Raw genomic sequence first — 24,956 nt, forward strand, 5'->3', positions numbered from 1 at the left:
TTTTGATATTTTCATTGTTCAAACGTTTCTCGATACATCGAAAGTGTAATGTTCAGATCATGTTTTTAATTACCCGTTCAATCTGAAACTTTACTTTTGAACGTATACAATGTGTCTGTAATTGTGCAAATCATGCTATGTAAAAGACAAAGACGTTGGAAGTTACTTGCCAAGAATGTAATTACTAAAAGCACTGCCAACAACAAATGTATCGGTGTTATTAATTACCAAAAGAATAGAACAACAGTGACATTTGTTCTCAAATATCACTTTCAGACAACGTTGTTGCTTTTAAAAAGAGGCTATTACGGATTGAAATTTATGTAAAATATAATGAGAACAGTATCAAGAAAATGATGTTCTTCGCGAAGAAAAATTGCATTTATGTTAGACTCATTTTTAAGAATAGTAATGCTTGACCAATATTTGGTGAAAAGTGTTTCTTACAAAATTGTAAAAAGATTTTAATTCAATTTTTTAAGAATAAAGAAACAAAGGTAATAGTGTTTGCTGCTTAATTGATTACAGACAGTGAAAACGGATTCTGTCTGTGGTAAATTTCTGGACTTAAGAGATTGTTTCATAATTCAAAAATTTTTGTAAATAATTCAAATCCTAAGCAAACTAAAGTTTATTGGTCCATACATTGGATCGGTAATTTGTAAATAAAGTTACTAAATATTACATTATGTGAAATCGAGAAAAACGTCACAAATAAATACAAAGAACTGTAATTGTAACTTTAAAGTGGTTTCATTTATTTATTGAAATGAAGTGAAGTTAATATAGTAATAACACAATCCAATCTTTTATGTGTATTTTATTACAAAGTATTAACTGAAACCTTATTGTTTTAGATTCAATTTAATTTCTTTAAATATAAAAATTCCTGATTTTTGTATAGTTTATTACATCTGTATCTTAAATTCTTAAAAGAAAAATTTGCTCATCTTTTCATTTTATTAAATAATTAATAAAGCGAAGAATTAAGTCTAAACATTTATTATACTTTGTTCATCAAAATTTAATGTAATTGCAAAAATTTTAATGCTCTAATTTTGAATTTCGTATATTTTCAAAATTATAACTTCGGATGTTTCCGCCTAGAGTCGTTTCTCGTTCCCGAGAATTCCCGAACTTGTCGAGTGGATATTACGTAGCACAAAGTTGTAATGGCGGATCTCTGTAGTTGAAGGTGCACTTCTTGCACCTCGAAGTGTATTATTTTTCGGTCACGTAATTCAGTATTTGAGCATATGATACTTAAATCAAGTAATATCCTTGACTGTATTTGAATATTGTTTGTAATTAATCCACTTTACTGGAAGAACCAACTACATGATCACCGGATCCTAAATTGATTTCACCGAAATCACGTACCATGTGTATTCCTGTCTCCACAAATCCTACGCCAAAAACAATATTTTCGTAATAAACATTCTGTATGTATGTATTTATTTTCTTTTATTTGCTTTATTGTTTAGGTAATATTATTAATAAGTGATCAAAAACGTAATCAATATACATATGTATATCCCTGTAAAATATTCATTCAATTCTAGGACCTTAGAAGCAAAATCAAGTTATTGATGTTTTTGTGTAGTGATACAGCCGAGTTTAAATTAGTAAATTTAAACAATAAATCGATCCAGTCCTGGATTAAAACAAATTACCTATTCTATCAGCGTAGATAGTTGTTAAGACAAATCTAAACTAACGTCATCTCACGAATATGCCAACACAGTAAAAGGTAAGCAACATATGGTGGAAGATGTATTGGCATATCCACGTGAAATCATTTAGCCTAGCGCCATTAATGGCAGCCATTGTACACCGTACGCCCTTCAGGGTTGCCATTTCGTTCGTTACTTCATAAGCAGTGCGATTGTATTTACAAAAGTTACAACTCCGAATAAAAGTAACTCGTCGTAACCACAACGTCGAAACTATTTTTCGCGATGGTTCGAGGGTAGTTTTATCTATTTCGTACGTTCACGCTGTACACTTGTGACACGTAGGAAAATAGTTACGTGTTCGTATAACTGTCCATCTTTACAAATGTGTATCTATATTTGGAAACTAATAAGGAGCCACCACCATGATCAATTATTGTAGACCAAAACAGCATCCATCCGAAGTCTCGACCGTAAGACTGCGAAGTGCATCAAGATACAAAGGAAAGCATAAGTACGTGTGCGGTGCTATCAAATTAACATGAAATTCAATTTAATATGTAAAGTAACAATGTCGACGAAAGCAATAGTAAGGGCATAGCATGTAATTTGACGGTTGGACACTAAAAATTGTCGAAACGTTGAACGTCAGAAGAGTGCGATCACTCCAAAGTACCTGCATACGCGATTCTGAATGCCGATTCGGATACACCTTTACAGAACGCTGAACAGTTACGAACTAAAATTGTGTCTCGTGCGTGCGTTGTAGGAAGTGACGTTTTTATCGGGCAATTAAGCTTCTTATTACGACGAATCGGTAGTTTTTGATGCTGAAATATTCATTACGATGAGTCTAGTTCTCTAGCTGGTGATGCAGAATTATAGAGCGCGCTGCAAAACTTGGGAAAAAAAGAAAAGTGTCAGTTCCAACGTAACTGCGACATTGTGAGAAAGTTGAGCGACATTTATGCAGTGCGAAACCGTAGTCATGCATTGACAACGAAAAATACGAAAGGCGTAACGCAGTTTCGTTGTCGGGTCACTGTGCTTCGAGTCACGGAACGCAGGATCGAACGCGAAACAGCGAGAGAGGATCAATGCATACGGTGATATTTTGCTGTGTAATGTTTTATCAGATGTCCCGCCGCAGACAAAGAATCTGTTCTTTGGTAAGAATTCGGTGATATATCTGTTATTTTCCTTATAAAAGATATTTACAATCTTAGATATTAGACTCTTCTTGAAAGGTACTCGGGATGATTATCAAATAAGATACTAATTTTATATATAACACGGTGTAAAAGAATTTTTCCCGAATAATTTTCACCCATTTGCGTTTTACAAATGGTTGTTATCGTAGGAAACAATTATGTGATAAAATAGCGTTTATTACGCTACGATGCAGCGCATTGTTTGTCCGTGAAGTCGGTATCGACGAAATTCGAAGGAGAGAGGAAAATATAGAAACGTAGCGTAGATAAAGAATTAATAGAGAAGAGAAAGGATGTCGCGGTTTTGCAAATTGTGGTCTATATACGCACTTTTATATGTAAATAGTATCTAACGTGAATTACGTGATATTTCATAGTACTAAATCCGTTATTCCTTTGTTTCATTTTTGTTTCATTTAACAGAAGTTTTTGGAAATTTCAGATATTCTTTTCTAACGTACTTACTATATTCGACATTGATTTAGTATAAGTAGTGGTGAGTTAGCATTTACTCGTTTCTTGTGGCATACATTCTATAGTTCTTTGTTTCCTGTACTTTTGCGAACGTAAGTACCGAACCGGAAACTTACGAGCCGTATATAATATTCTCTTTCTCTACTGCATAATTGTTTCATCATCAAAGGGAGAAAAGTATATAAGCATACAGTACTATTCTCCCGTAATTAACTAAACTAAATTAAGATCTTAATGAAATTTGTCAATAGGGAAATCATCCCTGTTACAAGATTTTGGGAAGCTTATGTTAAGATACTGATACATTGAAATAACACATTGTCGTTTCAATGTACAGTCATCGGGTGAAACTATACCAGTCGCATAATAATTTGAGCATCTTTTGATTCTCAAAAATTACGTGATTTTCAAATTTATTATTTCCAAAATATCCAAGCGAGAGCGAAAATTAATGTCGGACGAAAGCGTGCAATATTATTCGGCCACCATGTTTCTTACCGTGCTGCTATCTACCGATGATTTCGAGTTTCACGACCGCGACGCCACCTACTTCCTCTCCCTGGGAATCGTGAAACTACCTCCGGTTATTCGCGCAGTAAAATGTAACGAGAGAAATGTGTTTCGAAGACGTTTCTCGTCCATTCTGCTGGATTGTTCCCAACTAACGCGTTCAGGATTCATCCGTGAGCTTCGGTACGTACCGAACGCTGTTTGGATAATTGCTCGAATAAGTTTACTCGTGCAATTGTTCCCGAAGAATCACGTGTTCGATGAAAGGTGATCGGATCTTTCAGGGCGAATTCTTGCAACGAACGGTACGTTCATGCCATTATGGACGTACCTTGGATGTAGTGTGAAAGGACGGACTTAACAAAAGATCCGACATCTTTATTCGTTGGCTGTGTCTCGCCTGTGATTATTACTTAGACTTCTCGGTTAGTATATATAAGTGTTAAAATATTCGGTAACGACTCAGATATCGTTTTTAATATATGAAAATCGTGTCGTTAAAAGGACACTGTTACAACATTGAGTTTAAAATCGGTATCCTTTCGGTTAGGCAATATAACTCGGTCGTGTAAGTTCATCGAATGACGCTAACTGCGCATGCGCGTTGCAGTTTATACAAGTGTAAAATATCGTAAACTTTTGTTCGAATTAACGACATCGTTAATTATGTTTTGAGAGATAAATACAAAAAAATTTTATATTTTTTGTACATTAGTCTTCAGGATTTTCTGTTCAGAAAGTGACTGTGTATTTCGTAATGAAGTTGTGAAGGGAATACCCGAAGAGGAGTCCAACAACTTCGAAGCCTATGAAGCATCAGTGTGATACAAGTTAATTCTCTTCCTCTATTTTCACGTGTGTTACGAAGGTATATTATATTTAAACGTTATTATATTTTAGAAAGTTTATGTTTCCGTGAGTTACCGAATTACACAATTGGTCGATTTCGTTACCCCCCGAGGCTGTATTTGATGTGTAAGAATAAAGTGGCTGGGTATATACGAATTGCCATATTTGTTTTACATATACACGCGTATAACTGCGCTGTTTATTATTCCCGTTATTGATTATTCGTGTGAACCGAAGTACGCGAATGTTAATGAGTTTAGACGAAAGTAATCGGTAAATTACAAATGGAAATGTTAAAATAAACAGAAGAAACATGGCTGTTACGTTTAGTGAGTGATTTTGAAACTTACAAGATATGAAATTTATATCGCGAAGACAAATGAAGATGGACGATTGAAAGAAAAAATTAGAATTGAAACTTTCAATTAGTAATTTTAATTATCTAAATAAGCATGTTATATGCAGATAGAATCAATCAGTGGTATAGCTAGAATTAGGATCAGTGGCTAATTATAGTATTCGCATCGTCGCGTAACTTCTGTCCATTGGTTTCATATTAAATAAGTATCTTATCTACCTTAAATACACAGTACAATAAAGATTAGCTAGAAATGTAAACATATTTTTATCTGAAATTGAATTACTTTGTTTTTAACATTTCCATGGTCTCATATATATTTTTGTACTTTAAGTTTCATTTAAGATTTGGCTGTAATATTAATTATAATTAAAGTTGAAATTAAACATCGGTGTGAAAAATGACGGTGAATAAATGATAAAAGAAAAGGAAATGTAAAGAAATATAAAGATTTTCTTCTGCTGGTTCAGGTTTATGATATACAACGAGCAAGATGGACGAGTACGACAAGAAATTCGCTGAGATGCAAAAGTACATTCCGTTTTTGGAAGCGATGATAGAACGATTAAAAAACGTTAAGGACAAATCGCGAGAAACGCAACTACAAAAAATGCAAGGCCTTCACGGAATTCTGTCGAACAGTAAGAGGAAGTACGTTTCGAAAATAATTTTTCATTTTTTTTTTATTTTTTTTTTATTCGCGCCACTTGACGATAGCAGTTTAAAATAATTTTCCGTGTTCACGGTAAAAGGAATTGGCTGACACTAGCGAAAATTTATCGAAGTGTACGATTTTCAAATTCCTAAATTCTGAAGTTTTTAATTTTCAAGTTTTCAATTTTCCAAACTCCAATCTTTAATTTCCTAATATCCCATCTATTGAATTTCAATTTTTCGAAAATGTTTTACTCATGATATATATTATCGATGAAATAGGCTGAAGATCGAGACGCTACAGCGATGCGAAGATGTTCTCCAGAAGTTGCACAACAAAGTAGAAAAGGTAGTTATAATGATTAACGATCAGCCACGTTATACCGATAGTTCATTGAATTCATATTCAACTTTATTTGTTTACCTTAATTATAAATTCAGTGAACTAGAAGTTAACGTGCGGCTTTATGTATGATACTAGTGTTTGCACTGTGTTTGCAAGTGAAACATATAAACGAGGATTACAAACTTGTTTCCGTTTAGTAATAACTTTTTTATATCGTTTCAAGAGACACAGAAGATCGCATCACCATGCTTCATAGAGCAAAAATGCATTATACCTTTTATATTTTACTTTATTTGTAGACAACTTGTATCCTTGGTTGCATTTTCATGGTGTCGTTTAAATTCTTCTTATAAAAAGACTCTGTATACTTTTTATTTATAAACAATAATATAAAGCAATTGTATAATACACACAAATTTAAACAGGTGAATGTTCATTGTTAGCGAATGTATATAGCACGCTAGATAAACAAGAACTTTTTAATCTTATAATTTGTTACTTTCTCTGTAGTCGCTTCCGACTTCTTCTTATTCTTTGTTTCATATATTTTTGTATATTTTCAGGCTTTCGTAGTGCATGTATTATTTGTTTAATTTTAATTATTCTAATCTGACACGAGTTTCAGGGAAATACACCTGGATTACATTTTACGAACAAGAAAAATGAAGCGAATTCAGCGCAGTCCTCATCGTAAGTATCGCATTATGTGGATCGGAATTTCTTCTATTAAAAAAAAAAGAAACAAAAAAAATTACAAATAATTGTTAACTCTATATGTATCCGAAAAAAATAATTGTATCCATTAACACTCCACTCCAGTACATGAAAATTCCTATGAAATAAGCGCTTTAATCCCAGGTAAAATATTGTCCCGTGTAAAATGTCGACTCAATGCCTTTCAGTGTAACCGAAGAAGCAGCAAAGCCTCAGCCCGCAGAGGAGATGGTGGAAGACAAGGAGACACCGGCTAGTCCAAGTCCCCCGGTTAGTCCCGATTCGGTTTCTCAAGTAGAGCCGATAATAATACCCACCGAGCGTAAGGTGGATTTGGACAAGCCTGCATCCCCTGATCCGATCGAAACGTTGCCAACCAAAGCACCGATTATCATACCGACCGAACGGACCACGAACGATCTCAGTCTCTCGCCAAGTTCTCAGCGTAGTTCGAACAAAAGCGACGATGTTTCGTTCGTCGAATGGGAAATGCTCGAAGGGTGCGAGAGGGCTAAGAATCGGCAAATTGTAGTTACTCCCGGCCACGATGTAACCTCGTCGATGAAACTGGTTGGAAGTAACGCGTCCCAGATGGAGGGTAGACCTCACATACCGATATCGATGCACCCTTCTCGACATATACCAACGATACCGGTACCTTCCCTGGGCGGTTCCAGAAGGTTGTCGTCGGTGTTGGAGAAGAATCGGTTATCAGGAGGGAATTTAGACGTTTCGTCGGACTCCAGGCCAGAATCGCCGATGAACATATCGGATACTAGACTGAAATCCCCAGACTCGGAAAATTTGTATTCTAAGCATGGTAAGAACACATCTCCAAGGTTGAAGGAGATGGTTACGAGGGCTGCTAGTACCAAACCTTCTGTGCCGTTGTTGCTCTCCCCACCTCCGGTCTCCACGGAGCCTCCCTTGTCCATGGAAGACTTGGCGGAACTGTTGAACGAAGAAGATGATAGCAAGACGGATAACAAGGCAGATACGACTAAACCGAAGAAGGATAAGCAGGAATTAAGTGCGATAGGAAATGGTAAGGACGCGAAACAGTCTAAACCTTCACTATTAGCACAAGAGGATGTCGATAGCGAAAGCGAGAGGCGTTGGGAGGAAATTGATAAGCACATAGTCAAGTTGACGAGTAGGAAATGTCTACTTACCGGTGCCCCGGCAAAAGTCGACGGTCAAAAGTCTAATGAAAGCAAGGGACCATCGCCAGTTAGCTTAGGGCATAACTCGGTCGACAATAGAAGCCGACCGTCATCGCCTGGATCAAAAGTTGAACCTCGTTTCGCGGACAATTACGAACGGCATCCTCGTAATCACGCTCACGATAAGGACAAACCTGTCGTGACCCCTCACCGATTGAATGACGATGACATACCTAATCCGTTGCATCATGCCAATCAGGCCAAGTTGGAGGAAAGAAATACTATGATGTATCAAAGGCGACAGGGAAGCGTTGGACCTGAGATCGTTCCGCCTAGAATAGACACTGAGTTCAGAATGGAGGGCTCAGAGTACTTCAACAGGCAAGTACCTAACCCGGGTCACTGGCCTTCTATGCACCCACCCGTGGGAACAAATGAGTTTTGCAACAACCAGTGGCCCCAGCCGCCGAATTTCAGTAGCATGCCGAATTCTCCTGCGCAGTCTTTTCAGCATCCAATCGGGATGCACCAGGAGATGTGGAACGCGGGTAGAGACCCGATTCATATGGACCCTCATCAGTTGAACGAGGGTCAACTCAGGCCTAATCAGTTCCCACCGAACATAAACCCTGGAATCAGGCCACTGATGAGTCCGAATCAGCGTCCTCAGGATATAAACCATATTCCACGACCCGACGATATACCCCCCAATGTCGATGTACCTAATGTGCCAATCATACAGCCTTTGATATCACCCACGAGATTCCCTGTTGGGCCACCGTACAGAAATTTCCAGGGTGAGAACAGGCCTTACGAACCGCCATTCGATAGAGGCATGGAGTATCCCCATCAGAGACAGTCTTGGGACTCCCCGGTTAATCGTCCGAGCGAAGTGCCCTATAGGCCCGAAACCGAAGTTCCTTGTAGCGTGATCGGGCCCACGGACGGCCCTACAGGGCCGTATCCAAGGCCTAGCACACCTTGTCCCTGGAACAGGGACAGAGATCGCGGCGGGGGTAGGGGGCGCAGTTCTTACTATAACGAGAGAAACAGAGGGGAATCGAGGAACAGTTTCAATCGGGACTCGCGTAGGCCCGACTGGCCTAGGGATAATCACGAGTGGGACAATAGTAACCGATTTGGTAGGGACGCCAGAAGTATATCCGACCGCGACCCAAGGGTTCGGGAGCATAGTGTAGTAAACCAGAGCCCCGGCCAGCCGAGAGATAACGGTACCTCGGTAAGGGACCCTCGCTTGGCCAAGGACAAACATTTCCCTCCCGCCAAGGGGAAGGATAGTAATTTCAACGAAAGGAACCCACGGAAACGTTCCACGGGACCGCCGTTCGCTTCGTCGTTCAGGAAGTCGAAGGAGAAACTAAAATCACCTCCAAAGCCAACGGACGGCCACAGACGGACGGAGAGCGAGAATTCTGGTAAACAGCAGTCGCCAGAAAAATCGGCTAAGGAAAAAATGCAATCGCCTTTGGAGACCCTATACGGAGTGATCGACACGAAAGGCAAGTCTGCGCAGGGTTATTGTTTGCAAAATTTCAAAATCCCAAAAATCAAACGAAACGAGTCGTTGGAATCGCCGACCTCGAGCCACGCGTCCGAGGAGACGAAGGTGAACGATGGCGTGGATAAACAAGAAGGTAAATCTTCTAAGAGGGACAAGGACGAAGCTATGGCGGAAGTGAGCAGTAGCAGCGACGGAAATATGCAATTGGAGAATTGGAACGACAGCGCTGACGCTAGCGAGAAGAAAGAGGATCCGAAAGAAGATCCTCTTCCTTCCGCGTCAGAAGATAAAACGGATTCAAATATTGCAGAGTCGGATTCAATTACTACCACTTGCTCGAAGGCTGCAGAAAGTGCAGACAAAACGAAGAAGGACGAAATGGAACCGGAAGGGCCGAAATCGAAGGATGAAGTGACGCAAGAGTGGATCGAGGCTTTGATTAGAAAGTCCTTCGAATTCGGCGAGGGGAAGAAGTTCGTCGAGCAGGCGAAGTTCATGCAGAAACTCGGGGAGGTGCTGCAAGCAAAGAAGCTGAAGAAGATCAAGAAGATAATAGAATCCGAATCAGAAAGCAGTAGTTCTGATAAGGATGATAATTCCGGTACGAAGAAGGTACAGATGAGGAAAAAACGACGGGTGATTGTTTCCGACAGCTCGGACGAGGAGTCCCTTGCCGAAAGGTTGGGTATCTTAACGACGAAGACTAAAGAATCGTTCGAGGATTCGTCTGTTAAGGAGGAGAAAGAAAAAGAAGCAAGCAAAGACATCGTAGAAGAGGCGACTCTTCGCCTTACCGAATCACTTAAAAATAAGTCCCCGGAACAGGATGTATCTGCAGAGACTGAAGATGTCCCCCAAGAAAAAGATGAAAGCAAAGAGGATATCGAGGAGAGTGCGGAGAAGTCAGAAGAGAATGTTGCAGCAGATTGTAAGGATTCAGTGATTAACGAGGGGAATGACAAGGAAAACTCCTCTAAAGCGCCCAAAGCGAAAGCGAAGAGAAGAAACTCTTTGGAGATGCTACAAGAGGACATAAGAGAGATGTTCATCTGCGATGGTGTCGTGGCTGCGACTGGTCATCGACTCTGTAGAACGCAAAAGGAGAACCAAACCAACACTTTTGTGTCATCCAGTTCCAATCAGAGTACACCGACTGCGAGGAAAGAGGAACCAGGTAAACGGGAGGTAGACTCTGACACAGACGATGTTTTGGGTATTTCGTCCAAGCAGAAGAAGTCTACCAAATCCCGTGCTTCGGATGAATTCAATAAATCGAAGGGTAAGTCTAAGAAAGAAACGAAGAGGGTCACTCGACAACGTTCGAAGCAGTATCACAGCTCGGACAGCGAGGAGGATCAGCCGTTGGCTCTGAGAACCGAGCTCATTCAAAGCGTGCCTGCTTTAACCACCCAGGAATCGCGGAACGACGATAGTGATGCGTTGCGAAGAAGCAAACGCATCGTTAATAAGGATACGATTAAAGAACCGCGCGTACTCGTTGAAAAGACAGATATTTCTAAGCTGGACTGTTCTAAAGTCCTCTTCGACAGTTCGTCCGATGAGAGTTTTGGCATAGATGTTTCAGAACTGGCCGCGGCTGTCGATATCTCTCTTCATCCTGATAAACAGGCCGATACTGAAACAGCAGAGTCATCTGATAAGAGGAAACCTGGTCCGGCTTGTAAAAAAGCTACGAAAAGGAAAGGAGGGGAATTAACTGAAAGCAAAGTCGATGATCAGTTCAGCGACGAGGAGAGTATTATTTCTGATATTTCTATGTCTAGCAGTAATGCTTCTGCGAAGAAATCAAACGCTGACTCGTTGAGAGTCGAACCTAGTGCCAATGAGGAGTTGTTGAGTAACATTCTAGTGGGATTAGTATCTTCCAAGAATGATACGGATAAGGTAGACAAAGGAAGCGATGCGGACATCGACGACTTGCCACCTGAATCAAGTACAAAGAAGTCTACTAAAAAGAAGAAGAAGAAATGCAACTGGCAGATGGGAATATTGTCTAAGAAAAAGAGAAAGAAGACCACTGCACCTGCTCCTAAAATTGATTCTGACAATCACAATACCGGTACCGAGTTAGGAGCTTCAATAAAAGATTCTTCTTCGACATTAGAAAATAAAAAAGACAGTAATTCGTTGAATGATAATCAAAATGTTTCTGAGAAGTTTGAGAAGGATAACATCCAAGATGTTAACACTGCTCAAACTTCTGATGGAGCTTTAAAAGATCAAAAAGTAGATCAGTCTGCAGTATTGGATAACGATACAGAGAAGAAAGAGTTGAAAGATAAAGCTGCTGAAGAGGAACCACCGGTACAGAGGGATGAAAAAGACAAGAACAAGGAACTGGAGAGGTCGCTTTTAGATTTTAATATAAATAAATTGATCTACTATGCATGGTCAGGGCAGGAACGATACAAATGTTTGCTGTGTTTCTTCACTGGTAAGAATATCGTTCATCATTACAAATTGAGTCATCCTGGAAAGGAGATTTTGATCTCCAGATTGAAAATAGAAGATGCCATGTCAGTTATTCGAGAAGCTAAGGATAACGACGTGGAGAATGAATCGTCGAAACCTATAACCGAGGAAAATTGCAAATTTCATTGTAGGATTTGTTCTTTCTTCACCGAAGGAGCTACAAAGGTCGCCATGGAAGCGTTCTACGAGCACTGCACCACTCATACTGGGGAATACAGGTTTCGTTGCAACTCTTGTCCTTATCAAGCGGTAGCGAAATCATCTATGAGAACTCATTACTACAAAGTATGTAGAAGATTCAAAGACACTTTTGCCGAAGCGATAACCGAAGATGAGATACCTGAGAAGAATGGGGTTTATGGTTATTTATGTTCCAAGTGTAATTACCTTCAATTGAAACGGTTTCATATAGAGGAACACGTGAAATCATGGCACAAAGATGATTCAGATGTAAATATTGTAATGATTAACATGTCTTTGGATTCTGTTAAAGAAGATCCTGTTAATCAGATTGCTGTACCAGCTGAGAAAGTAAAACAGGAAGGATCTCAACTAAGTTCAGATAATGTAAAAGGATCTACCAATGATTCAGTGACTTCTGTTGATCAGAACGATGACGATGTGAGCGAGATAGAAATAATAAAGGATAACAAAGCTGCTGAACCTGAGGATAAAAAGGATGAGAAGGTAGAAATGGAATCGCAGAAAGAAAAGGACAATTCTGAAGCTCCAGCTGATGATGAAAATGAAAAGAAGAAGAAAACGTCCCAGGAAGATGGAGACTCGAGTCTACCAACAGGAAATCTAAGCGTGTTCGTTTGTCCACCAGAGTTAGAGAAGAAGGAAGTGGAGATTCAGTTGGAACGGAAGAGGAAGATGCAGGAGATCATTCAGAATATAGGTATCAAGTTGCAGAAGGATGCGTCTAAAAAAGGTTTCTCCATCATAGACAAATTGAAAGATAAAATAAACAATTTAATGGCAGTGAGCAACGAGGCTGATAATAATGAAAGTGTAGAATCTCCTAGTAATACTCCTACTACTTCTATCAATTCTCCAAATCTAACACTATCAGAGAAAAGCGCCCTTGAATTGCTTCTCAACTCAAATTCTGCTGTTGCAGAAAGTTCAGAAATAAATTTATCATTGTCTCAAGAAACCTGCGGCGCCGCGCCGCGGGCTGAAGATTCTGCTTCGAAAACCAATTCGTCGAGTACAGAACAGGATTCTCAGCCCGCATCCGAGGCAGATAAGTTAAATTCCAATGTTGGAGATCCTTTGACAATGTTAGATCAGAAGAAGAATGATGAAAGCGATGCTGAAACCAGCGACAATGAGAATACGAGGAGGTCAGCTCCTATTTATGAATCCGACTCCAGCAGCGATCAGTCGGATAACGAACCACCCGCAGACGTGAACATGATTCTAAAAGAAACTTCCAGCATCGGTGCGTCCTCCAAGGATCCAATGTTAACGACTATTCAGAGGCTCGCTGCTCAGCTACAGGGTACAAAACCATTGGAAGGTTCCAAAGAGAAGTCAAAATCTGACGAATCTAAGAGAGCATTTGCTTCTATTCCTAAAACATCAGACGCGGTGCCTGTTGCTGGTATCAAGAAATTTGTTGGCAAATTAGAGAATAAATTCCGTGAAGTTTCACAAGAAACAAGCAGTGATAGCAATCCACCTAAAAACTTTATTAGATTGAGGCGTTTGAGTGGGGATATGTTGTCAATACCCACGGTATCTGCAGGTAGCCAAGAAGACGTGTCTTCAGTGAACAGTACGTATAAAAATTATAATTCTTTTTTTTTAAGTAACAACAGTAAGGGTTAATTAATTATACAATTATTTTATGTAATAGGTGGAAGTCAATCTAATACCTCGCCGAGTGCAGAAATTACAGAAAAATTAGACAAAGAGGAAGAAGAGTGTTCATTTTTGAAGATTGAAAACGTAGTTAGTCTAGCACCGCGAACTGATAACGATGGTGCTGAAAATCCAATTGTATGTTACGTGAAATTTGTTATTCATTGAATATGTTTTTCTGTAATAATTAGATTTTCATTTTATTTTATTGCAGATACATGATATAAGAAAAGCAGTTGAAATTTCTCCTTTAAAAGGTCAAGGTGTATCTGTATTGAAGAAATCTAATTCACCTTTTATTCTAAAGAGGCTGAATGCTGTGACCATTGCACAACCTATATCGGTGCAATCTTCTACAACAGAAACTGTGAAGTTGATTCCAGTGAAAAGTCTGCCTTCTGTTACATCTACCGTCACCACTGCTCAGCGTACTACCACCAATTACATTCCTATTGCTCCAAAAACAAAGAAGATCATTCCAATGAACAACAAATTACCGTTTCCCCTTTCTGGAAATAAGACTACATTGATCTCCCCAGCAACCACGCGCACCGTGACTGTCGGAGGATCGCCACAGCCGTCGAATTTGAATTACAAAATCGTTAAAGTCGTTCGAACACCTACTACTATACTAAAATCAAACGAATCGAACGTTGCAACCGCTACTGTAGTTAAATTGAAATCTAGAGATGCTTACAGCGCCATGTTGAAAAGAACTAAATTAACACATTTGTTCAAATGCATGGAACGTGATTGTCGCTTTACAACTGACGTATTGTTGCAATATCAGCAACATTATATTCAGCACAGTAACGAGGCTGAAAAGAAAAAGGGGGTTCAACCTGATTACCAGAAATGTGCTTATTGTTACATGGTACTGGAGAATTGGAATCAGATGAAACTGCATATGGAAGAAAAGCATGCTCACTGTCGTTATCAATGTAGTGTCTGTTTCTATAGAGCTATTGTTCCTTCTTATGTACAAGTACATCAGGTATAGAAATTAAAATTTCCCGATACACATTTGTTGTTCGTCGATTCATGTATGTAATATTTCTTTATAGGCGACTGCTCATCCTGGTAACCATGGTATTTTACTTGGCAAATTATTAAAGGAGTTGCCACTGAAAGAAGAAGTTAATAGACATGACTTTATACATCCTTATGTGTGCCAGCATGGTATGATTTTTATTCAGATTATTTATTATTATTATTATGTTAGAATAAGTGGTTCAATTTTTTGGAAATGCTTTTTACAGATTGTAGTAAATTCTTCTATGTTCCTGAATCTTTTATGGCGCATTTAAAAAACAAGCATTCATCAATTCTGTCTGTGTTCAAGTGCCACGTATGTCGTGTTACGTGTCTAAAAATTGAACAGCTAATGATGCATTATAAAATGCATGGATTTTACAAGTATCAGTGTCTCTATTGCTTAAACGGTTCGGACACTATCAATGAAATGCATACTCATTTAAGTGTATTTCATTGTAATCGACTACCGCATATCCTTGAAAGATCTCTTCCTCCTCAGGTATAAAATATTTTCAAATTACACAGGTTACAGAAAATACAGGATGAATAACATATGTGATTTTATATTTTAGCCGGTACGACACAAGGACGTGATAGATCAGCTAGTTGTAAGAACGTTCGATGATAATATTAAATTTACCGAGGAAATCATTGATGTAGAAAACGAAGGGAAAGATATCAATAAAGACTCTCTTATAATTGACGTCATTAGCACATCTCCGTCTCACAAAATAGCTTCTTTGAATTTGCCTAAAGATGTAAATATGGTGAACAAAGACGAGAACGATGTACTAAATATATCAATACATAATTTATTTGGAATTGGCAATAATTCGTATAGTTCCATCACCGAATTACCTCAACGTGGGAAAACATCTTTGAACGAAAGTAGCAGCGACAACGCAACCACAAAGTTATTTGAAAACCTGAACGACGTCGACGTATCGGTGATGTCCGTTTCCAATAACGAAGCGGCAAATAAAATTTTGTCGGATAAAAACAAAAGGACCGGTATCGTTTCCGGTAGAAGTTCCATCGACCCGTTAGAAGTTTCTGCGGGGGCGTTCGACTCCACCGACGAATTCGTGAACATCAATTTACTCGATAATCCGGATTTTTTGAAGAACGTTAACAGTCGTTCCAGCGACGTTACAAATAACGTGACTGTGAATGACAGTAAAACAGAGGACAGCGATATAGAAATAGTAGATATCGATGATACGGAGAACATCACTCCGACGAAGGATGATAAATCCGGGTTAAATAAAAATGATAATCCCGATGAGAAGATAAAGGTAGATCTTCAGGAAATTGATAAGAAGGAACAGTTGTGCAGCGATGTTGAAAATTCGAACATGTCTACTGACACTAATGGAACTTCTAGTTATAGTACTGCTACTAAAACGAACAAACCATTGACATTAGACGATATCAAAGATACCGGTTTCATGGGAACAAAATTATACAGATGCGGTTATGACCCATGCAATTACGGTGCACCTACTGCGGCTCTTTTAAGAGTTCACTCTAAAGAATGCCCTTTACGCAGTGATACTAAAACTTTGAATTGCACTCATTGCAGTAAAAAATTTATTAAAATCGGATTTCTATTGGAACACTTAAAATCACATGGATTGAAACGCTTTGGTTGTTCGTTGTGCAAAATGAGATGTACAGTTGGTTACCAAGCGATGGGGCACATGAAAATGAAACACAAATATGCTTATAGTAAATTGGTTCCAGCTGATCCAAAGAATCCATCCGTGGATGGTCTGTTTATTGTACAACCAATCGTAAGTGTATGTTATTTAATTGTATTGTAGAGAACATGTTAATCATTTAATTTGTTTCGAAATGGCGATTGCTTTTATTTGTTTTAACGATTGTTTCATCTATTCCCATACAGCATCAAAGCGGCGAACGAAAGGGAAAGAAACGTAAAAGTACAAAATCCGCAGAAAAAGATGGTGAGAAGGTAAACACAGATACTGAAAAATTTTCTTTTAGTCCCGACGAGATAGACGCTCTGCCGATGCAAGCTATATACAATCGTGAAGTACAATGTGCTGTATGTCCTTACACAACGAAAGTTCGTACGAATATTATTAGACATTTGACGCTTCATGCGAAAGACGAAACTGTACCAGAGAGTGGCCCTGTTAACCCCGTGCCTTGCTTAGACAAGAAAGAGCGAATGTTTGATAAAATGGTGAATTTGGCGAGTAGCTCCCATCAGAATGGTCGGATGGGAGGGAAACCAAAGGAATCTAACAAGGATAATGAAGATGAATTGATTCCAAAATTTGTGCCTGAACATAAGAGGCAAGTAAATGCTTACTTCTCAAACTAAAATTTATAGATATAAATATTTTTAAAAAATAGTGAGAGTGATTCATTGTTATGTACCAAAGAATTGAATGTTTAGCTTGATTTTTCTAATTAAATTTAAAGAAAAAATATTTGCTCATAATAGATACGTATGCGGTGTAGCTGAATGTAATTACTTAACGGTCGATGAAGCTATGTTAAGATGTCATTTAAAGGCATTGCACTCGGAAGAACAATATTTTCGATGCCCTCATTGCCCCCAAGCCGCTCCAGGTCAAGAAGGATTAAATATAGCAATCGACAAAATGGGTGTTCATTTGAAAATGCACGATACAAGACTTTACAAATGTTCCCACTGCAATCATCATCATTATCATAGGTACACACACACTGATAGGATGCACTGATTGATCTATAGATCATTCGCGTTACTTAACTTTGAAACAACATTCCTTGAATTGATATATTTTTTCAAACATTCGACAAGCAGAAAACTAATAACTTGTAATATTTCTACCATATTCTAGTATTTGTAAATCATTTATAAACAGATAATATTAATTATGCTTGTCAAATGTTTGTTGGACTTCAATTCCTTCCCAGTTCATTTTCTATGCTTTCTAATAGTAATAAATCATTCACCAGGCACGTTGTTGAAAGACATCTATCCGACAAGCATCCCGAGAAAAGACCTTTCGTTAAGGTAATCAGAGAGTTAGAAAACACAGAAAATACTCAGCAGTCGGTGCAGGAAGAGGTTGAAGAAGATGCCCCTGATCCAGATGGAAATCACTGGAAATGTAACATTTGCGACTACAAATGCGTTTATAAAGCAGAAATGGTTAATCACAGTACTGTGACGCACGACGAGAAGTGTCAATATAAATGCAGTTTGTGTTCCTTCAAGACCAGTGGAAAAATCATGTTTGACCAACATATCAATAGTAAACACCCAAACGAATTGAATGTTGATTACATTCTGATGTATCAAAGAATAAAAGGTGTTAATAAAAAAAGTGCAGATAACGTTGAACAAAGCGGACAAGAAGAACCATTTGACACTACTCCTCTATGGAGGAGAGACATGCCCAGGATTAGACACATACGTGGAATTCTTTTAGAAGAAGAAGAGGAAGGATCGACAGAGTCTACCTCTTTAAAAACGGGGAAACGAAAGAGCGACTCAGATTTGTCGGCCGTTAAACCGGCTAAAATAAAACCAGGAAAATCGAGTTCGCTGGATGACACGAAACAGATGAAAGAAAAATCTAAGAAATCACTTTCGGTTGATAATAAAATAGAAGCAGAAAATCTGAGCGAAACCCCTACTGATAAAATTAAAGAATCAAAAGTTAAACTGATCGAAGACAATGACTCGAGTGATTCTGATGTTGGTAGATTCGGTCCTTACGGAAAATCTGATGGTAACATGTACGTTTGCACTTTGTGCACGCAGTTTAAATCGAAATACAAACACGATATGAGAGATCATCTTTATAGAGAATTAAACTATGCAAGGTAAACGTTCTTATGATTTATTTTAATTAATCCTTAAGTATAAATCATTTTCTTATTGTTCATGCGTTGTAATAATATTTTAGATGGCATTGTAAGGAATGTGGATATTTATCTGTGAACCGTAATGCTTTGTTAAAACACTTTTCTAAGCATCACAATGGAGAGCGTCCTAATCACGAACCGTTATCACCAGACGACGATATTGAAGATTGGGTAAATTTATGAACCTTAAATTTTCTTTCAATTTCTTAAACGTATCTGTTACCAATATTTCTTTTGGCAGGTTGGCACATTGTTAAAAAGACAAACGCTTATGATAAAAGAATTTTTGACCAAGCAAACTGCAAATACAGATACATCTGCGACCATGAATATTTCCGGAAGTGATTCCAGATCACCTAGTAAAACTTTAAAAACTGCAAATGTTGTCAGTAAATCTCTAAACGCGAAAGACAGCAAAATTCAAAATATTGAAACGAATATAGATGCGCAAGATGATAATAGTAAAGATAATGACGGTCTCATTATTGATATGGGAGAAGAGACACCGACCAAAGAGAAAATAGAAAAACCTACAGAAGTTGCGAAAGGTAAGTAATAATATTTAACAATGAAAAAAAAAATGAAAATGAAAATTAACTATAATGTTTGATGATAGGTGCAGTAAGGCAGGAACGAGAAAAGCCATTAGTTTGTAAACATTGTAAAATGACATTTACCAGATGGCGTGGTTTTAAATTGCACGTTCAGTTGACTCATTTAAAACGACTTGGATACATATGTCCATATTGTGATCGTAGCACGAATTCTGAATCATTAATGATCCAACACATGCGTTCTAAACATCCTAACTGTCCCGAGAAACTGCTTCCGAATCCGGCGGCTGGTGGACCAGAATTGCCAGATGAGTTTTGGAAAAAGGAGTATGGTATTGTGTTTCCAAAAAGATCAAAGAAACGGAAAAGAAAGATCAGCGGAGAAGAAATTACAGATCACGATAGCAGCCTAGAGCAAATTGAATCGCAGGAGAAATGTACCATATGCAATTTCATTGCTATGAATTTAACCGGCCTGAAAGCGCACATGAGAATACATTCAGCAAAGACTCAATTGAAATGCTCCTATTGCACTTTTGTTGGGTCATTGAAAGCAGAATTGTGGGATCATTGGAAACAGATGCATCCATTTTCACCGTTTAAATTTGACGATCAATCGCTCTTTGAATCATCCGCTGATGAACCTGAAAATATCAAGTCGGACAAAAGATCTATCGATGATTACAACGACGACATAGAGGAGGAACATATTTCTGATATAAAGGACGATGAAATAAATTATTGTTGTTACTATTGCAATTACCGTGGTAGATCTTTGGACGTGGTTGAAAATCATTGGAGCCTGATGCACAGCGAATTAAAATTGGAAGGTAATTCTTCGAAATTCAAGTCAAATTATCCGTTTAGATACAAAGAAGTGCATTCATTATCGGGGAAGGCGGTTATCAAAGGTCAGTGTTCTAAAACGGAACCTGAAACTTCGTATGAATTATATTTGCAACAAACCCACGATGATGTGCGCATAATAGAAGCATCAGGAATGAAAGAAGGTTGGATTTGTCAATGGTGTAACGAGATGTGTGATTCTGAAGTTCAAATAAAAACGCATCATGGTATGTTCCATTCGCATTTGCCATTGAACTTTAAAGGGCACGATAAAAACAAGGTGCCCAAGGGATACGTTTGTCCGGAGTGTTCGTTTACAACAACATTTATCAATGTGATGAAGAACCATGTCTCGAAACACATTAATCTTTTAAAATGTAAACATTGTGATAAGACTTTCAGTTCTTCTCCTCAAGTGTCTTCGCATAACGCTGAGGAACACCCCGACATGGAATTAAAGATAGAAAGTATTCAGAATTACGAGTCGCAGTTGGAAAATATTATGGCTAAAGTTAAATGGCAAAAAACAAGCCCGAATACACAAAATACAGATGAAAAGGAAGGTATAGTAGAACCAGGGAAACGTCAAGCTGTAGCTAGAAAGTCAACGACTAAAAATACTGCTCGTCCGAATCATATTCCGTACAAAATAAAAGCAGTCGCTCGAAAATCTACCAATCCACATTCAAGATATCTTCTAAATAATAAAATGAATGACAAACAGTCGGTGAACAGTAAAGGATTTACATATTATGGCCTTCCTAGGATACCTGTTAATTTAGCAAAATTAAATACATACATGGTAGTCGGTGGTCACCGGATGAAAGTGAATTGCACCACTTTGGCACAGTTGATCAATATCAGTCCAAAAATAATATTGAAAGACGTTAAGCATGATGTTAAAACCATGGCTAAGCTTAAAAGGTTGAAATAGTTGATGAGAACTTAAAGGAAAATCTTGTAAGGAAATTATTTACATTAGAATATTTAATTTTACGTTATTATGTATAAATATTTATTGTACACGACTACTGATATAATGGTTAACCTTTAACCAAAGCATCGTGTGGTATTATGTGCTTTTCTGTAACGTTATAGGTAGCAGATAATATTGATGAATTTTTATAAAATTCATTCTTTCGTATTGTAACGCAAGACGTGTATAAAAAAAAAAGGCATCATAATTGATTGTTCAATGATCGTACTTTGTGCCTATTATATTCTTCTAGTGTATTAGAAATTTTAAAATACAGAAGAAAGATAATTTATATTTGTCATAAAATTACAATGTCCTTTTACATAGTTGACTTAACTGAAAAATTCGAGTTACTTCATTGGACTGAGAAGTGAAAAACTTTTAAGTTTTCATATTGATATTTTAACAGTGCATCACTGATTTACATATAATTTTACATCACTATTAACAGATTACAATTCTGTACTATGCAACAATATTGATATTGTACATATATATAAATGATATTGAGAGTCCACGAAGAATTTTATTAAAATTGTTAACTAAGGTAGGCAATCTTCTATGTATGCTTTTATGTTGGAGAGATAATTTTTTAAATCAAAATGCAGTATTATAGCATATAGCATCTTGAGTATACCCTTCAGTATGTGACTTGAAAAGATGAATTAGATGTACTATTTTCAAGTAGGTATTTATATTTAATCACAATCAGTTTTTAAAATTCTCTTTTCTTAATGGTTGGAATACATATTTACGTCAATTCAAGATCAATTATTCAGCAAAATTAAATCAATAATAATTTTGCAAGGATGGTGTATATAAAACGTGAATACAATTTTCATCGATGATAAAAATAGAAAGTTTAGTTACGAGTATCGGTATATATGTTATAAATGTTGCGTATTATATCATACGCAATAGATTTGTGTATAGAATTTAAATTTTGCCACGCTCTTGTTTCTCGTTAAATTGATCCGTTTAACATCGAACATAGTAGATGAAAGAATTGCATAAAAAGACTGAATGTCCTGTGAGGTAATATTCTAGTATTTAAATAATTGTACATATTGTATAATGTAAAAATTTCACATAAATATTTTTGATTTTTATAATAAAGGTGGTTATCATTTCTAATATGATGCTTCAAAGTTCAAGCTTCTTTTTACACTAATTCCATGAAAAAAGGTATAGAAACGATTATTTTTTATTTAAATGATTAATTATACAAAGCATTTTTGACAATCATGAATTATGTATTATCTTCCAATCATTAATGGGAAATTGGTAAACAACAAATAATTATTGTTTTTGTTTCCTTTAATTTAAAAGCAGCCCTTTAATTGTTATTATGTGCAGTTATTTTATTTTAGGTGAAAGCTTTATAAAAATGTGAAAATTATGCGGAAAATTCAAGAGATCGTACAAATGTAATATTTAAGTTAAACGAAAGAACATTTTTTCTTTAGAATATCATTTTTAGGAAATAAATATTCATAATTTAACCCTTCAAAGACGACATTCCTGCTCTCATTATTTCGTCAACCAGAAGCAGGTTACTTGCGATGATTGTGCTGTAAATGAACAACACATACATTTCAGGATATTCATATTCAATACAGGTACAACATAATTATCTCTTTACTTACCAAGAATTGATAATTTGTTTCTTTACGTTATAATTATCATAGATGCCAGCATCAACGGGTTTTAACGCTTCACCTGTTGAAATATCCAATCCAACTGGTTCACCCAATGTATTTCCCTCTTCAAATAATTTTACAATCGTATCTTGCGCATCAAATCCACTGTTAACAGCTAAACACAAAAGATGAGAAGTATTACAATACATGAAGAGCAATTTCAGAAGTACACAGAGAGTTTTCTCCGTACTTACCGAGAGTTTTCGGAATGATAAGTAAAGCTTCCGCGTAAGCCTGTACACCCAACCGTTGTTTTCCTTTTACCTTTTCTTTATACTGATGAAGTGCTTGAGTGGCAGCTATTTCAAAAGCTCCAGCGCCAGGAATTAGGGCATGATCATCAATCGCATTCTTAATAGCTCTTAAACCATCTCGCACGGCATCTTTCAATTGTTCCAAGGTATATTTGTTTGGTCCCTAAAAAGTTTTCTTTCGTTAAAAATTGAAAAATAATAAATTAATTAAAACATGATTTATACAAGGGTTACCTTTAATAGAATCGTTACTGAATTTGGTTTCTTGCATTCTTCAATGAAAGTATATTTTGTTTCTCCCTGAAATTAAACGGTATAATATATATTTATCATTTTGCGCGTTAATTATTCGATTACTTGAATATTTACCAATACATGTTCATATACAAGTCCAGCCCATCCTAAGTGTTCTTCTTTCAAATCATCAAATGAATTCATAGCCATTCCACCACAGGCTAACACTAAACGTTCCATATTTCGCCGCTTTGCTCTACGTAAAGCTAAAATATTCTCTTTAGCAAGCATGTCCAAAGATTGTGGATCAATACCTTTTTGATTTATAACAACCAATGATTTATTCGTTCCATCGCATAATTTTTTCTTCAATTCAATTATCTTCATTACTCTGTTATCAATAAATTCGCGTTCTGCCGCTACAAGTTTTTCGCGTTCTTCCGCAGTTTTGTAGAAGAAACCGCTATTTACCTATATAATTAATAAGTTCTTGTTTCAATTAAAACCATCTATTTTTTTCTCTTTCTCGTAATTTACTCACCTCACTCTTCTCATATTCCAAGCTAACATTACAAGTTAGTATGTAAGCATTCTCTACTCTCTTAGGCATGTCTGGATGTCTGGATCCATGATCAGTTACAATACCACGAACCAAAGCAGTATCCGCTTCAGTTCTATGTTGCATTTCCATTAATTCAACCATATGCAAATCAATTTCTTTATTATCCTGTCTTATAGCTAAAACTGCTTCTACACAAATATCAGCTAGTTTCTCAGCTATCTTAGGATGTATTTTAGTTTTCAGTGATGTTCTGGCAACATCCAACAATCCTTTCTCTGGTTCAAGTGAAATTTTTAAGGAATCAAGTATTTCCAAAGTTTTAGCTCTGGCTAAATCAAAACCTTCAGTAACCATTCGAGGATGAAGACCTTCTGATATATAGATATCTGCTTGTTTCAAAAGTTCTCCAATAATTAATACAGTACTGGTTGTACCATCCCCAGTCATATCATCTTGAGCAGTGGATGCTCTAGCAATCAAAGATGCTGTTGGATGTTGTATTTGCATCTCATGAAGCAATACATTTCCATCTTTTGTAATTTTAATATCTCCTGCTCCTGAGACCAGCCTTTGAAAAAATTAACAATAAAATTATTAGCAACTACACATAATATAAATTTATTACGTGCTATATTTAATTTATTTAATTCAATTTTGTATTATACGATATATGAAACTTTTCATTTACTTCACGCATTGCATTACCGGTACTTCTGGAAACATCAATCATACCTAATAAGGATAATAAAGTAACAGCAACATTTTACACGTGATCTCATTCATTCTTATCTAATTTATTTAATATGAAATGTTTTATGTATTTCCATAAATTGCATTTTGCACTTTATTCAAAGAATGAAATTAAGTATTTAAATATCAGCACGTGAAAATTGCCGTACATACATTTTCATGGTGCCTTTCGGCCCAAGATTCGTCTTCATTACATCTTGAATTCCTTTCGCGGCTGATATATTGACGGCCAGTGCTTGAGCAGCTCTGGCAAATTCAGCTTTTGGATTTAACAAACTAATCGCTGCCATTCTATCAAATAATAGTCACGATATTCCACAA

At 37.0% G+C, this 24,956-nt stretch overlaps 2 protein-coding genes across 11 annotated transcripts; one reads left to right on the forward strand and one right to left on the reverse strand.

Moving 5' to 3' along the window:
- The first annotated feature begins 1,302 nt into the window (after positions 1-1,302).
- LOC117604928 (uncharacterized) lies at positions 1,303-22,686 on the forward strand. 10 transcript variants are annotated; one of them, XM_034325546.2, is made up of 17 exons: positions 2,397-2,842; positions 4,584-4,736; positions 5,546-5,726; positions 6,012-6,078; positions 6,695-6,765; positions 6,978-13,750; positions 13,832-13,974; positions 14,051-14,830; positions 14,901-15,015; positions 15,096-15,370; positions 15,444-16,670; positions 16,778-17,193; positions 17,345-17,578; positions 17,845-18,717; positions 18,801-18,930; positions 19,001-19,307; positions 19,376-22,686. In XM_034325546.2, the coding sequence occupies exons 3-17, from the start codon at positions 5,569-5,571 to the stop codon at positions 21,091-21,093; spliced, it is 13,287 nt and encodes a 4,428-aa protein (XP_034181437.2). In that variant the 5' UTR covers positions 2,397-2,842; positions 4,584-4,736; positions 5,546-5,568; the 3' UTR covers positions 21,094-22,686. The 10 variants fall into 10 exon arrangements, with proteins under 10 accessions (XP_076544419.1, XP_034181440.2, XP_034181439.2 ...); XM_034325547.2 differs by lacking the exon at positions 2,397-2,842 and adding an exon at positions 2,868-4,293; XM_076688304.1 differs by lacking the exons at positions 2,397-2,842; positions 4,584-4,736 and adding an exon at positions 1,303-1,442.
- CCT6 (chaperonin containing TCP1 subunit 6) lies at positions 22,489-24,934 on the reverse strand. Its single transcript, XM_034325554.2, has 7 exons — positions 24,789-24,934; positions 23,865-24,453; positions 23,459-23,794; positions 23,324-23,389; positions 23,030-23,252; positions 22,782-22,950; positions 22,489-22,706 (listed from the first exon to the last, which is right to left on the reverse strand). Exons 1-7 carry the CDS (start codon positions 24,923-24,925, stop codon positions 22,634-22,636), a joined length of 1,593 nt encoding a protein of 530 aa, XP_034181445.1. The 5' UTR covers positions 24,926-24,934; the 3' UTR covers positions 22,489-22,633.
- Positions 24,935-24,956: the final 22 nt, after the last annotated feature.

This window comes from Osmia lignaria, chromosome 5, assembly GCF_051020975.1.
Source record: "Osmia lignaria lignaria isolate PbOS001 chromosome 5, iyOsmLign1, whole genome shotgun sequence".
NCBI classification, from domain to species: domain Eukaryota; kingdom Metazoa; phylum Arthropoda; class Insecta; order Hymenoptera; family Megachilidae; genus Osmia; species Osmia lignaria.

Excerpts from the sequence above, each read along its gene's own strand:
- CCT6 (XM_034325554.2), bottom strand. The coding sequence starts at position 24,925 with ATGGCAGCGATTAGTTTGTTAAATCCAAAAGCTGAATTTGCCAGAGCT. Across the intron at positions 23,390-23,458 it reads TTGTATATGAACATGTATTG|GGAGAAACAAAATATACTTT; the intron begins GTAAATATTCAA and ends GTTTAATTTCAG. Across the intron at positions 22,951-23,029 it reads TATCATTCCGAAAACTCTCG|CTGTTAACAGTGGATTTGAT; the intron begins GTAAGTACGGAG and ends TTTTGTGTTTAG.
- LOC117604928 (XM_076688304.1), top strand. The coding sequence starts at position 5,569 with ATGGACGAGTACGACAAGAAATTCGCTGAGATGCAAAAGTACATTCCG. Across the intron at positions 17,579-17,844 it reads AATCATCATCATTATCATAG|GCACGTTGTTGAAAGACATC; the intron begins GTACACACACAC and ends ATCATTCACCAG. Across the intron at positions 18,931-19,000 it reads ACGACGATATTGAAGATTGG|GTTGGCACATTGTTAAAAAG; the intron begins GTAAATTTATGA and ends TTCTTTTGGCAG.